The 15,641-nt window shown below is 43.1% G+C and overlaps 1 protein-coding gene across 1 annotated transcript in view; it reads left to right on the plus strand.

Moving 5' to 3' along the window:
- The window catches only part of cdc16 (cell division cycle 16 homolog (S. cerevisiae)), a 30,018-nt gene that overhangs the window by 13,287 nt on the left and 1,090 nt on the right, over nucleotides 1-15,641 (plus strand). The window contains exons 6-15 of the mRNA XM_060929785.1: nucleotides 576-735; nucleotides 831-925; nucleotides 1,041-1,174; nucleotides 8,718-8,797; nucleotides 8,892-8,941; nucleotides 9,069-9,142; nucleotides 12,302-12,427; nucleotides 12,544-12,696; nucleotides 12,789-12,852; nucleotides 13,118-13,179. Coding sequence (XP_060785768.1) covers nucleotides 576-735; nucleotides 831-925; nucleotides 1,041-1,174; nucleotides 8,718-8,797; nucleotides 8,892-8,941; nucleotides 9,069-9,142; nucleotides 12,302-12,427; nucleotides 12,544-12,696; nucleotides 12,789-12,852; nucleotides 13,118-13,179 — 998 coding nt within the window. The remainder of the gene's footprint in view (nucleotides 1-575; nucleotides 736-830; nucleotides 926-1,040; nucleotides 1,175-8,717; nucleotides 8,798-8,891; nucleotides 8,942-9,068; nucleotides 9,143-12,301; nucleotides 12,428-12,543; nucleotides 12,697-12,788; nucleotides 12,853-13,117; nucleotides 13,180-15,641) is intronic.

Genomic DNA, 15,641 nt, shown 5'->3' on the forward strand with positions numbered 1-15,641 from the left:
GCCAACTATTTCTGATTTGGGGTTGTCTGTAAAGAATAAACCACAATGGTGCTGCTGCTGTTGGTAAATGGTCAGTGTTGGGGTTTATTCTTTTAGAACATCAAGTGGCAAAGAACTCCAAGTTGTGTTTATTAAAGAAAGTTAGTTAGTTTTTACCTATTTATGGTTATATTTAATGTTTTGCTACATCAACAAAAAGTCAGTTCTTGTTACAGTCTACGGAATAAATCTACAGGCATTCCCTATCTTTTCTTTCTTTTGACATTAATGGCAAAAAAGCAACATGTTACCAAGAAACCTCTATCCTGAATACTTTCCATTTGCAGAAAAACCTGCTGACTGTTACAAAGCACTGACGCCTGTAAATTTTGCTGTAAATGCTAAATGCCTCCTTACAGAAAGCTTTACAATTAAATTTTTTTTTATTCTGTTTTGATTTGGGAATTAATGCTTTTACTGCTCGCGGGACCCTCTCTCTATGGCATTGGAGCCAGTGACGCCAGAGCTAAAATGGTTCCTATTTGAAGGCCTTAGGAGCTTCAGTAGTTCTGACTCCCTGTGGTATTCTCTCTCAGATCAGCAGTTCTATCTGCCTCCTGCGGGGAAAGATCTATGATGCTATGGACAACAGACCTCTAGCCACATCCAGCTACAAAGAGGCCTTGAAACTGGACGTCTACTGCTTTGAAGCCTTTGACCTTTTAACATCCCATCACATGCTCACTGCTCAAGAGGGTGAGACATTACTCTCGCTAATCACATTAACTCACTCAGTCATAGAAATGTTTCACTGGTGTGAAATCCTGTTTCGTTCTGTCCCGTCACTGCAGAAAGGGATTTCTTGGATTCCCTTCCTTTTAGCCAACAATGTACTGAGGAGGAAAAGGAGCTGCTACGCTTTCTTTATGAAAATAAGTTAAAGAAGGTGCAAAGGTTTTTCATTTTCTTATGGATGTTATTTTCGTGTAATTTCCTCAATTTGAACAAAACCATTCTAGGTACTAAATACTGATCCACATATCTCTCGATCACTCTGACAGTATAACAAGCCGAGTGAAATAGTGGTACCCGACATAGTGAATGGTCTTCAGGACAACTTGGATGTAGTCGTCTCTCTTGCAGAGCGACATTATTACAACTGTGACTTTAAGATGTGCTACACCCTCACATCAATGTAAGTAAGCTTCATCCATGAGCCATTTATTCTTCCTGTAAGGGTTGTTTTTACGTCATATCTCCTGTCAAAATAAGATGTGTTTAATCATTCAAAGTGATGAAGTACAACCCCAAGTCCAAAATAGTTGGGACAAAGTACAAATTGTAAATAAAAACGGAATGCAATGATGTGGAAGTTTCAAAATTCCATATTTTATTTAGAATAGAACATGGATGACATATCAAATGTTTAAACTGAGAAAATGTATCATTTAAAGAGAAAAATTAGGTGATTTTAAATTTCATGACAACACATCTCAAAAAAGTTGGGACAAGGCCATGTTTACCACTGTGAGACATCCCCTTTTCTCTTTACAACAGTCTGTAAACGTCTGGGGACTGAGGAGACAAGTTGCTCAAGTTTAGGGATAGGAATGTTAACCCATTCTTGTCTATTGCCGCTTTTCCACTACAAACGCAGCTGAGCCGTGCCGTGCTGAGTCGAGCTGAGCGGGGCTGTTGGAGTTGCATTTCAACTACAACCGTGCTGAACCGTGCTGGCTGGAAGTGGGTGGACACATTGGGTGGAGTTAGCGAAAGTGGGTGGACGTCACGTGATGTCGTTAAGCAGCGCAAACAGTGACATCAGTGGTCTTTTAAGCGGTAGTCTCACGACCCGAATAGTAAACAATAAACATGGAGGACATGGAGTCGTTAGTGTTGCTGGTCTTGGTGCTGTGGCTTGTCGTCACCGACAACGCCAACAGTTACTGGCAAGAGCGTATAGATGAGGCGAGGCGCATAAGGCTTCAGAAATTCTCGTAATTCGTAATTCTTCTTCTTCCGGGTTTACGGTGTTTACAGATCCCAGCGTGCTCGCGGGGCGTGTGGGGGCATGTGAGGACACTCCTCCTCACCAATCAGTGCACAGGGGAGTGTCTGCTCACGCCCCCAGCCTCACTCAGCTCGGTTTGGCTCGCTTCAGCCCCACTCCAAAACCGTGCGAGTTTTAGGGGCTAAGCAGGGCTGAAGCGAGCTGAGTCGTGTTGTTCTTTGGTAGTCGAAACGCGAGCCGTGTCGGGCTGAAGCGAGCTGAAGTGAGCTGAAAAAGGGTAGTGGAAAAGGGCCATAATGTAGGATTCTAGTTGCTCAACTGTCTTAGGTCTTTTTTGTCGTATCTTCCGTTTTATGATGTGCCAAATGTTTTCTATGGGTGAAAGATCTGGGGCCTCATGTACAAAGCTTGCGTACGCACAAAAAAGCTACGTACGTCACTTTCTGCGCAAACATTCGTATGTACAAAGATTGACTTGGCGTGGAAAAGTGCGGTACTCTACGCAAACCTCATGGCTGGCGTACGCACATTTCTGGTGCATCTTGGTACTTGGCGACACTTAGAGACAGAGCAACGCAACTACATTTAGGCCTACTCGGTCAAGAGTCATGACATGGCGATAAGAGGCATTCAAAAATGCATCGGAACATCAGCATGCGTGAATTGAAATGTATGTCAGTCATACGACATTGTCGAGACACACAATGCGAGACTGTTGGGTAAATGCCAACAGATCCATCAACCATCCCTTCCATATTGTAATTACGGGAAATGAGAAACCCCAGCAATATCATTTCGATATTATTCCCATAGACTATTGGTTAATTAATTAAATTAAAGAATGCACATGCAGGACCATGCATTGCAGCTAGCTTAATAGATCTTCCTCGCGCATTTGCCGCGAGGTGTCAGACTGAAATATTATTAGTTGGTGTTGCGTGGGGTAGCCTTATCACATAATTACCAAGATCAATATATGAAACGATTTCCAAGTGCGTACAAATCAGACACAACCGCGGTGTGTGGCGTGTTACACAAGGTGGCGCAGCGGCACGGCGTGCCAATAATGGAGCGAGACCTGCCGGAGGACCCAGACCCTGGGCCTCACAACGAGGTGCCACAGCGACATGGCATACAAACCCGGCAGCGCTTAATAGCCACAATGTGAAAAGGTAAGGACAGACGGGACACCATTCATTTTTTAAGATATTCTTTTAATGTGTTATTCAGTTCCTTCAATTCCTCGTGGATTCCCTTGAGGTTGTCGTTAATTGCCTCTATCCCCTTTAAAATTTCCCCCTGCGACTCAAGGACCGCGCGCATCAGCACCCGGCCTGTGGACCCGGCGACAGGGGCAGACGGTGGAGAAGGGGGGCAGGTGACAGTGACGCTGGATCCGCTCGGCTGGGGGTCCTCTTTCTGCTCGGGTGGGATGGACTGGGGGCCTCCTGTTGTTCCCTAGCACCCTGCTAGAATACATTTGTCATTAAAATCCTATTGTGGAAAATATGTGCACATGTTTTATTTCTGGTTACATGTGGCTAGGAATATTGGGCCTACAAATGGCCCTTTTCCACTACCCTTTTTCAGCTCACTTCAGCTTGCTTGAGCTCACTTCAGCCCGACACGGCTCGCGTTTCGACTATCTAAGAACAGCACGACTCGGCTCGCTTCAGCCCTGCTCAGCCCCCAAAACTCGCACGGTTTTGGAGTGGGGCTGAAGCGAGCCAAACCGAGCCGAGTGGGGCTAGGGGCGTGAGCAGACACTCCCCTGTGCACTGATTGGTGAGGAGGAGTGTCCTCACGCCCCGCGAGCACGCTGGGATCTGTAAACACCGTAAACCCGGAAGAAGGAGAATTACGAGAATTTCTGAAGCCTTATGCGCCTCGCCTCATCTATACGCTCTTGCCAGTATCTGTTGGCATTGTCGGTGACAACAAGCCACAGCACCAAGACCAGCAACACTAACGACTCCATGTCCTCCATGTTTATTGTTTACTATCCGGGTCGTGAGACTACCGCTTAAAAGGTCACTGATGTCACTGTTTGCGCCACCTAATGACATCACCTGACGTCCACCCACTTTCGCTAACTCCACCCAATGTGTCCACCCACTTCCAGCCAGCACGGTTCAGCGCAGTTGTAGTCGAAATGCAACTCCAACAGCCCCGCTCAGCTCGACTCAGCCGCGTTGGTAGTGGAAAAGCGGCATAAGAGAGGAAGACATTTCCTCAAATACAGGGTGTCCCCGAAAAAATGTACACATTAGAGCACTAAAGGTGTTTTTTTGTTTTCAAAACCCATGTAACTCAAATAGACACTCGTGGCGCAGGCACTGTGGACGATGCAAATCATACCGTTATCTTGGTATAGGCTACATTCACATTCAGTGGCATACAATCAGTGACCGTTGCATGTCTCATAGCATACACTTTGAACATCACTTTAATTGGAGGTGACAGAACAATTAAGTGATGTGAATTCTATTACACTGTGCTAAAGGCAGGGATTAACGCGAATAAATGTTAATGTTAAATGTTAATAATAAATGTTAAATGTTAATTTGATTAACGCGAGATTTCTAACATTTAATTAACATTAACGCGTTAGTAAAAGTTGCCATGTCTTTTACCTAACGCGGGCCTTACTGCAGGTCTATTTATACTAATTAACATATTCAGTGTGGAATAATTGAGGGAGGAGACGGGGCGGGGAATGGGGCTCGTGCATGTGCGCCGAATTCCACGTTGATTAAGATGTACAACAGGAGAGTGCGTGGAAACCTTCATTGATTGATACATCCGGATTTTTTTGGTCGTACGCAAATTTCCCAATTTTGACGTGCGCACATATTTAGTGGGAAATCCACGCAGGTCTTTGTACATGAGGCCCCTGGACTGCACGCTGGCCAGTTCAGTACCCAGACCCTTCTTCTACGCAGCCATGATGCTGTAATTGATGCAGTATGTGGTTTGGCATTGTCACGTTGGAAAATGCAAGGTCTTCCCTGAAAGAGACGTCGTCTGGATGGGAGCATATGTTGCTCTAGAACCTGGATATACCTTTCAACATTGATGGTGTCTTTCCAGATGTGTAAGCTGCCCATGCCACACGCACTAATGCAACCCCATACCATCAGAGATGCAGGCTCCTGAACTGAGCGCTGATAACAACTTGGGTCGTCCTTCTTCTCTTTAGTCCGAATGACACGGCGTCCCTGATTTCCATAAAGAACTTCAAATTTTGATTCGTCTGACCACAGAACAGTTTTCCACTTTGCCACAGTCCATTTTAAATGAGCCTTGGGCCAGAGAAAACGTCTGCACTTCTGGATCATGTTTAGATACGGCTTCTTCTTTGAACTATAGAGTTTTAGCTGGCAACGGCGGATGGCACGGTGAATTTTGTTCACAGATGGTGTTCTCTGGAAATATTCCTGAGCCCATTTTGTGATTTTTCCAATACAGAAGCATGCCTGTATTTGATGCAGTGCCGTCTAAGGGCCCGAAGATCACGGGCACCCAGTGTGGTTTTCCGGCCTTGACCCTTACGCACAGAGATTCTTCCAGATTCTCTGAGGCCAAGTTTACATTAGACCGTATCTGTCTCGTTTTCTTCGCGGATGCACTGTCCGTTTACATTAAACCGCCTGGAAACGCCGGGAAACGGGAATCCGCCAGGGTCCACGTATTCAATCCAGATCATGTCAGCTCCGGTGCTGTGTAAACATTGAGAATACGCGGATACGCTGTGCTGAGCTCTAGCTGGCGTCGTCATTGGACAACGTCACTGTGACATCCACCTTCCTGATTCGCTGGCGTTGGTCATGTGACGCGACTGCTGAAAAACGGCGCGGACTTCCGCCTTGTATCACCTTTCATTAAAGAGTATAAAAGTATGAAAATACTGATGCAAATACTGCCCATTGTGTAGTTATGATTGTCTTTAGGCTTGCCATCCTTCCACTTGCAAGTGGTAAGTGATATGCGCTGGGATCACACACACAGCGGCTCAGTCCCGAATCACAGCTTGTGCACTTCACTCGCACGCTCTGTGAGCTGTGCAAGGCCGGAGTGCGCACCCTCCAGAGGGCACTCGCTGTTCAGGGCGGAGTGATTTGGAGCGCAGGATGCCTGCGGAGCCGAGTGTATCCGTGTATTGGTGTTGCTGTGTGCACGCAAATCGTGTATTGGTGTTGCTGTGTGCACACTAATCGTTTTAAAAACGTTAATCTGATGATCCGCTGATATGGTCTAATGTAAACATGGGCTGAATCTTTTGATATTATGCACTGTAGATGATGATATGTTCAAACTCTTTGCAATTTTACACTGTCGAACTCCTTTCTGATATTGCTCCACTATTTGTCGGCGCAGAATTAGGGGGATTGGTGATCCTCTTCCCATCTTTACTTCTGAGAGCCGCTGCCACTCCAAGATGCTCTTTTTATACCCAGTCATGTTAATGACCTATTGCCAATTGACCTAATGAGTTGCAATTTGGTCCTCCAGCTGTTCCTTTTTTGTACCTTTAACTTTTCCAGCCTCTTATTGTCCCTGTCCCAACTTTTTTGAGATGTGTTGCTGTCATGAAATTTTAAATGAGCCAATATTTGGCATGAAATTTCAAAATGTCTCACTTTCGACATTTGATATGTTGTCTATGTTCTATTGTGAATACAAATATCAGTTTTTGAGATCTGTAAATTATTGCATTCCGTTTTTATTTACAATTTGTACTTTGTCCCAACTTTTTTGGAATCGGGTTGTATATTTTATGTTAGAGTTTCTTTAACTCCAGTTTTTTAAAGGAATACTCCTTCCATTTGAATAATTGATGTTGGGCAACAAATCTCTTCATCTAAAAACGTCACGTCCTCAAGCTATTTAGAAATGAGTGGTTAGCTTCTGGAGATGTCCAGTACAATACGAGTATCAAGTGAACAGCAAGTCTTTTCCCCTTTGCACCCAATAAATATTATGCCTCATAAAATCCGGCAGTATTCTGGACACTTGCGTTACATAATGACATCACCTAAATGCTTTAAAATTATTGTTGAAATCGGTGTTGCCCTGATGCAATACAGGTTTGAAGCGGTGGCTTGGTATCAGACTGGATCAGATATCATCTCATCTCATTACCTCTAGCCGCTTTATCCTGTTCTACAGGGTCGCAGGCAAGCTGGAGCCTATCCCAGCTGACTACGGGCGAAAGGCGGGGTACACCCTGGACAAGTCGCCAGGTCATCACAGGGCTGACACATAGACACAGACAACCATTCACACTCACATTCACACCTACGGTCAATTTAGAGTCACCAGTTAACCTAACCTGCATGTCTTTGGACTGTGGGGGAAACCGGAGCACCCGGAGGAAACCCACGCGGACACGGGGAGAACATGCAAACTCCGCACAGAAAGGCCCTTGCCGGCCACGGGGCTCGAACCCGGACCTTCTTGCTGTGAGGCGACAGCGCTAGCCACTACACCACCGTGCCGCCCTGGATCAGATATTCTCTAAATTTACTGACCGTTTGTGCACTGAACATGTTAATTTGACTGGTACAATATTAGGGATGGACACTTGAGTACCTGCAAAGGACAGCAATGATTGATCATGACAAAGGCAATAAAAATATAATTGAAGATTTTATTTGCTTGGTTTCAGTGTGCGAAATTACCGCGTGCCCGGTAGCCCGACGCTATCAACTTTTTCGTCGGGCCATAAACTATTAAAAAAAAAAAAAAAGTAGCGAGTCCGTCATGCCACAAACATTGGCCCACCCGTGAACGTACATTTTGACGGTTTCATGCTTATATTACTATGTCCCTAACATGGCACGTCCACCTTTTGCAAGGATTGTTTTCATTGGTTATTTTGTCAGATGCATCACAAATCTGTAAAACGAAAGCGAATCAGCTGCCTTCTCTTAAATGAGCAGTTTATCACATTACATTTTGCCGACATTGTGGCGCAAGATTCTACAGGAGTGCGCTTTTTCGCCTTTTCGTGACAATCATGTGGAAGTTTCTGGGTTTGCCTGAGAAAAAAGTGAAGAAGAAATCAAAGCTACTAAGAAGTGATATGAGGAAGAAAAGCAGGAGGACATTTAAACCAGGTTGGCTGCAGACATACAATTGGTTGTTGTACTCAAATACACAAAAACGGATGGTTTGCCGACCTTGCCGTTCAATTTATGGTCTGTACGCTGTTAGAAAACCCAGACTGAAAACTGACAAATCACAAGTATGCGAATGCTCCTCTTGTGTTGGGCTCACAGAACTTCAAAAAACACACACTAGATGTGCATCAGGCATCCGGGGGTCATACATTCACACTGGCCATCAACTTTTAATGCTGGCCATGAACATTGAAAAGTTAAGAGCCCTGTTGGCCATTTCTGATTTTTCAAGATATTTCGCACACTGTTTTGGTTTATTTATTTGTTTACCCATTTCATCAGGTAAATTTTAGACTGATTCGAAGCCTGATATCAGTCAACAAAACACAGAAGCTCTGTGAGAAAAGGGACCCTTTTTTGCAGCCAAGGGCTTACCCACCCCACACAAAAACCACATGTGATCTGATAGTGTGAGATTAGACAAAAGTTGCATGCAATCTGATGGTGTGAAATGCAGCATGGAGGTTGATTTCTGTGTTCTGGATTGAGTTTTTTTCCTTCCTTTTTTGTTTTGCTGCACTGAGTGGTTGTCTGTTTTTATCCAGGGTAATGGTCAAAGACCCATTTCATGCAAATTGTTTACCGGTGCACATCGGAACCCTAGTGGAGCTGAGCAAAGCAAATGGTAGGGTAGGCCAGTGATTTAATCTCACTTTACACTTCTGAATGAATGAATAAATCTTGTATATCCTAAATTCAGTTTATTTTTATCTCTGCAGAATTGTTTTACCTCTCTCATAAGCTGGTGGATTTATACCCCAATAACCCAGTGAGTACAGTCTTTGATGTCACTCCTGCACAGAGTACACTTGTGGTGGTTGTGTTTTTTTTCTCTCTCTCTCTCTCTCTCTCTCTCTCTCCCCCCCCCCCTAATTTTCTGCATTCTAATTGTCTAGGTTTCATGGTTTGCTGTTGGATGTTACTATCTGATGGTTGGCCATAAAAATGAACATGCACGACGGTACCTTAGGTAAGACCAAGGGTATCAAATTCAGCCTGGGCCACTTCAACATGTTTATGAGCCCTTGATTTGCTATAAACTACAGTCATTCATTAACAAAAGCATGTCTTATTGATTTTAACACCAGAAATTCTACATCTAAAAGTAGAATATTGCATTTCTATTAAAAAAAGAATGGCTTAAAAAAACCTTTTTAAATTCTGTGCTCCAAGTATTATTATACATGCAGGACACTTTTTCGATGGAATAAAAACATGTATTCTATTCCCTTCTAGCAGGTTTCATTCATTTGGTTTGATAGCATGCAATATTGTTAGCATATCGCTTATCCTACATGTATTAGGTCACTCTACCCAGTGGAAAATGAGCGTTGAATATGGTTTACGACATTGCATGGTTGTCAAGACATGACGTCACATGTCGGAGCTGATGCAAATATTCAATACTGCGCATGCACAGAAGCATTTGTGTTCATTGGGAAAGAGAAAGACGCATAGATTAAAGTTTTCCGTCACTACGACGGATTTCCGTCAACTGGGAGCGCTAAAGGTCAGTAATGAGAGTGATGCAGATCCGAGGGAAAAAAGGGGGGGGTAGGCCCATAGGTCTGACACCGATGTGATTTAGAACTTCACCAAGCTGCTGTGATTGCCTGTTGTTGAACCCTTTCTTGTGCTATGTTTGAGTATATGTAAAGGAATAAGTTGTTGCGCTAGATAGGCCTAAATAAATAAATACAGCCTCCGCTACTGTCTAGTCCCGGGGAGGCTCGGCGTAGGCCACTGATGAAACTATTTGGCTGTCCGACTACTAGGCAACTAGGTTACTTGTCTACTACTAATACTAGGCCTTTTGTAGTAGTAGTAATAATGATATTTGCCTACTGAAAGGTGATCAGGTGAAAAAGTTGAAGCCGCAGCAAGATCTATGCTATTAAGCGTTTTAGGTTAAACAGGCTTCGGCAGACAACGTTCTGGAAAGGCTGTGTTTTTCTTTGGTTTGATTAGCCTACGATTTAATCTTTAAACATTATGGTTTTAGCAGTTCGCTTAAACATTGGAGGCTGCAGAGTTGGGCTGCAAGATTTCCCGACACTTGTTTAAGATGCCAAACTTCATAGTAAGGAGAAAATAATTCCACAGTATTTAGTGCCTCGTCAGTCTCAAAAATTAATAGTGAAGGACCAACGCAAATTAAGTCCCAAAAAAACATCTCGTAGGCCTATATTTTACATTTTCAAAAAAGTCCGGAATTGGAAGTCGGTCAGTGGAGTGTAATGAAGTGTCTCATTCACTAAGCACAAAAGGTCGGAAAACAGTGGAGAAAACAGCTATTGCTTAAATAGGCTACTAATGGTTTACATTAGTAATTTAATGTATGTGACAAATAAATTAATTGATTAAATAGATAAAGAAGCGAATACTCCGAAGCTCAAAATTCAGGAAAGTGGCTCCGGTGTCAAGTGCACAAGAACAGTTATTTGAAAGTTAACCTAATGAATTTGTGCGTGCGATTTCGTGAGGAACCGGGACAATTGGTATTCGGTGAAAGATTCACACCTATGACTCATTATATTCGCGCTCGCCCTCTCGCCCACTGCTGCTTCGGTTTCCCGATTTACACGAGTGTCTGAAGATGGAGTTTTCAGAAATCTTCACTCTGCTACGCATCTTTTTTATCCGGCTACATGTAGGCGATCACTGCGCAAAGCCTCTAATGTTGAAATGGTAGTAATATTTGTTAAAATAATAGTAGGCTAATTTCCACATTAATCGGTAAAATGGCACAAGGGATGTGATGGGGGGGTGGCCGTTTTATAAGGGGGATGATTTGAGATTTTTATTTCAGAAGGGGGATGCCATCCCCCCACATCCCCCCCCAACTTGAGTACTGCGTATAAGGCCATATTTCACCTGACATAGGCCCTTCGATTTCCATCACTAGAGTGCGTCAAATTACTTTCAGTTTTGCCAGCATGGACGCGCTTCTTTTAAATGAAGGCACAGATGTGTCAGACATCGACAAAACGGTAAAGAATAAGTGGAGATGGGCTTGGAGAAATGAAATGGGTGATAATGGCAAGCCATTTAGTTCATGGTGCAAAAAGATGAAAATGGCAGGTGTGTGCTTTTGTGTAGTTTGCCAAGTCTATTGAAGCAATGGCAAAAAACTAGATGCCTTTGGCTTCACTGCGAAGAAGCAGAAAAAGTGAACTTTCACTTTTCTTGCAAGTTCTTTCTGTTCCACTCTTTTGAAAGCATGGTTCAAGTTCAACTGCACTTGCACTTTTTGAAATTGTTGAAATAAATTTGCACTTTGTGCTGAGAACTTGATGTTTCATCATTTATAGCCAGTAATGACAATGGTCAAGTCTTGCTTTAGTCATTGTTAAAATTATGTAAATGTACTATAAGTAGGGGCCTAGGGGATAATGGACAACACGGCGTTTAAAATTTGACGCATCGCTGATGTGGTAGGGGCCAACGACATGGAGCTTTTTTTTTCAGTCAGATGATTTTTTTTTTTTTTTGCTTTAATCCATGAAGACGTGTTGAACACCCAAAAGGTTACCAAAACTTCATTAGATATTCTTCACACGTATTTACAGAGAAAAACATACCAACGGACATCGAAAAACTGGAAAAGTGTGTATAAATAATAATAATATTGACTGGCTTTTTTCGTGGCATATCAGATGTATTCCATTCATGATATTGAACTTGTCTTCGACTCGTTCAGTATCATGCTAGCTGAATGGAATATATCTGTTGGACCACTCAAAGCAAGCCAATATTATTTACTTATACATACGGGCCACTTTTTCCATGGAATAAAAACATGTATTCTATATGTATTCAGCCTTTTAATTGAAATAAATTTATTCAGAGAAAAATAAATCTCTCAAGAAGTAATAATTTTGGAGGGCACTTTATACCCAGTGTATTTCTGAAGTCTTTTTAGGTACAGATCTGAATTGCATTAAATGTAGCAGAGAGGCACTGATTTAACTCGAGGTTCAGCACTGTGAGACACGAGTGCAAGCGCACTGTACAGTGGCTCATATGCTACAGCTCTGCTGTGAATGCTAGCTAGTGTGAAAGTGCTGATACCGTAACTGAAAGTCTTGCGGAGCTGTTAGTCAGTGTGGTGTTTTTGTTTGGGTTGTAGTAAGGCCACCACACTGGAGCGCACATATGGGCCAGCATGGATAGCATACGGTCATTCATTTGCAGTGGAAAGTGAGCATGACCAGGCCATGGCAGCCTACTTCACAGCTGCCCAGCTAATGAAAGGGTAAGTACACATGCAGTTATCGAGTCATGTTTCAGGATCTTGAAATGTACAGTACAATTTCTATCCTGTACTCGTTTTCAAAACTAGCATGTATATATTGGTTGTTTCCTTACAAGATGTCACTTACCCATGCTGTATATCGGTCTGGAGTACGGCCTCACCAACAACCCAAAGCTAGCAGAGCGCTTCTTTAGCCAGGCTCTGAGCATCGCTCCAGAGGATCCATTTGTCATCCATGAGGTTGCCGTGGTGGCTTTCCAGAATGGAGAGTAAGTGGGCTTTGTTACAAACACATTAAGTTTAAGTTGTTCATTTATTTTGTTTGGTTGTCATTGCTGATTTACCAGTTGTACTGTTTCAGCTGGAAGACAGCAGAAAAGTTGTTTCTGGATGCATTGGAGAAGATCAAGGCTATTGGCAATGAGGTATTTGCTTGGTCATTTTGTGAGAGATTTTGTCTAGATTCATGAAAGACTCAATGATTTAGACTGCTGGTGAGAAGGTTGCAAGTTCAAATCCCAACAAGCTGCCACTGTTGGGTCCTTTTGACCAAGACAGTTAAACCTCAACTACTCAGTTTAAGTATGTAAAAGTGTCAGCCCTATTAATAAATGCAAGTGTTGATGGTGATTTTTCTTATTACTTTGTTGGATTCTGTCATTAAGTAAATATATTTCCCCTCTCTTCCAGGTCACAGTGGACAAGTGGGAGCCATTGTTAAACAATCTAGGCCATGTGTGTCGAAAGCTAAAGTAAGTTAATTGCCAAAACTGTGATGTCACAGTATTTAGGGTTCAAGCACTCTATAGGTGCAAGGGCCTTACTGGATCCTTAAGGATTTTTTTTTTTCTTCAAGACTTGACCATTTTTGAGGTGGTTCCCATGGGCGAAAACTCATGAAATTTGGCACACACATCGGTGCTTTCAACAGTTACTCATAGACTGAGGCTTGTTTCAGTGACTGTTACTGAGTCTTGTGCCGGGCATATAATTTAATGTACATGCACCATATTTGGTACACGTGGGGGTCTCCAAGACTAACGCATTTGTTTGTTTATACTGTATTTTATTTATATCTACTCATTTGCCATGTCCAACAGGAAGTGGGGTATTTCGGAATTTGTCTTGCCATACAAACAGGAAGTGCCTCATAACTTCTCCAAGCATTGCTTGATATGGCTCAAACTTTACAGGTTATTGTTTATGATGACTGATGAGAGCCACATGCCCAGAGTGATTTCTCTGGTATAGCGCCACCATCTGGCAACAAACAGTGGCTTTTTTGGCTATCTCGGCTATGTTGCTCCTAGGCAGTTCATTGGATTCATGTCAGATTTGCTTTTTATTGGTTATATCATCTACATGCCCCAGAATGACTTGGTGGTATAGCGCCACCATCTGGCAACAGGAAGTCTCTTTCACAAATCTCAGTATTTAAAAAAAACCAACTTGTATTGTGTTAATCTGGTGATGTTGCCAGAGGTGTGACTGCACCACAGGTGTGAGGGTCGGTCATCGCAGCATGACTATATTAGGCAGCTGGGCCATAGAAGGTTCACGCTGCACGCTGCATGCTGCACGCTACACGCGTGTAAAGAAAAGTGGACAAACGTAGCATGACTTGCTCTGGGCCATAGAACGGCGTTCACGTTGCACGCTGCACACTTCACGCGTGAAGCGAGAAATGAACATGCACACTTTTTTCTAGGCGTGAAGATGGAAATTCCAGTCAATGCATGCACGACCGCCGCGCCAGCCAATCAGAACGGGTCTAGGGAGATAAAATGGACGACTACCGAGAAAAGTTGAAGTTTAATGGCCCAGGGTCCGGTTCTTCACGTGAACGTGTAGCGTGCAGCATGCAGCGTGAACCTTCTATGGCCCAGCTGCCTTAGATAGGTAGACAGAGTTCCTTCCATGTTATATATGAGCAGTTAAAATATCTGGAACAAATTCAGTATCTGCTTTTCTACTAGAAATTTTTTTCTCTGTATTGCCTCAGTAATGCATAATTACTTCATTACTGTTAATTCAGTTGTGTTTACAAACCCTTAGTGATGCTGCCCTTATTTTGCAAAATATCTCATCAATAGGCCACATTATCTCCAAGTACCGCACACAGAGACACTCTAACTAGGAAATTACCTGAAAAGGACAAGCTTCTAAAAATGATCCAGAGTGCTAGTGTTTAATGAAGAGCTTTCAGAAGCATTGGGCACACACACTGATCCCTCTTCTGTATTCTCTGCTCCTCTGGTCCTCCTCCTGCATAAATGGAGTAATTGTACTGCATAAATAGTCTATATTGTCATTACAGTATGCAATGAATTATTCATTTCCACTTGCAATTCATACTTGGAGACCATGCGCTTCACATTGTCTTCAAGTGTTTTTATTTTGGAATGAGGTGTTCCGAGGCTTGCTGCAGAAAGATTGACAGTAGTGATGGTAAGATTAACCAGTTCACGATGCGATTGCCCTAATTAAAACAAAACAATGCACACTGGATACAATTTGGTATGAACTCAGAATGCATCATTTCTAACATTTGTATCAGTAAAATCTTTTTTTTTAAGTTAATGATTTACTGTCTGCTTAAGAAGAACCAATAAAATAAAATCAGTTACTGTACCATATTGAATTTGCATAGCATCATATTGTTTTGCATTTAATCGGATTGTCTTATTGCACTGCATCGCAATAATAATGATAATAATAATATCAGATTGGGGCGGCACGGTGGTGTAGTGGTTAGCACTGTCGCCTCACAGCAAGAAGGTCCTGGGTTCGAGCCCCGGGGCCGGCGAGGGCCTTTCTGTGTGGAGTTTGCATGTTCTCCCCGTGTCCGCGTGGGTTTCCTCCGGGTACTCCGGTTTCCCCCACAGTCCAAAGACATGCAGGTTAGGTTAACTGGTGACTCTAAATTGACCGTAGGTGTGAATGTGAGTGTGAATGGTTGTCTGTGTCTATGTGTCAGCCCTGTGATGACCTGGCGACTTGTCCAGGGTGTACCCCGCCTTTCGCCCGTAGTCAGCTGGGATAGGCTCCAGCTTGCCTGCGACCCTGTAGAAGGATAAAGCAGCTAGAGATAATGAGATGAGATGAGAATATCAGATTGATTGATCATGTAGTAGTTGTTTCATATCTATCTTTTTAATGCATCAGATCGTTGGCAATGCAGTGATTGTGTTGCATCGGCTTCTGTGATAGAGAT

This window comes from Neoarius graeffei, chromosome 9 (assembly GCF_027579695.1).
Source record: "Neoarius graeffei isolate fNeoGra1 chromosome 9, fNeoGra1.pri, whole genome shotgun sequence".
NCBI classification, from domain to species: domain Eukaryota; kingdom Metazoa; phylum Chordata; class Actinopteri; order Siluriformes; family Ariidae; genus Neoarius; species Neoarius graeffei.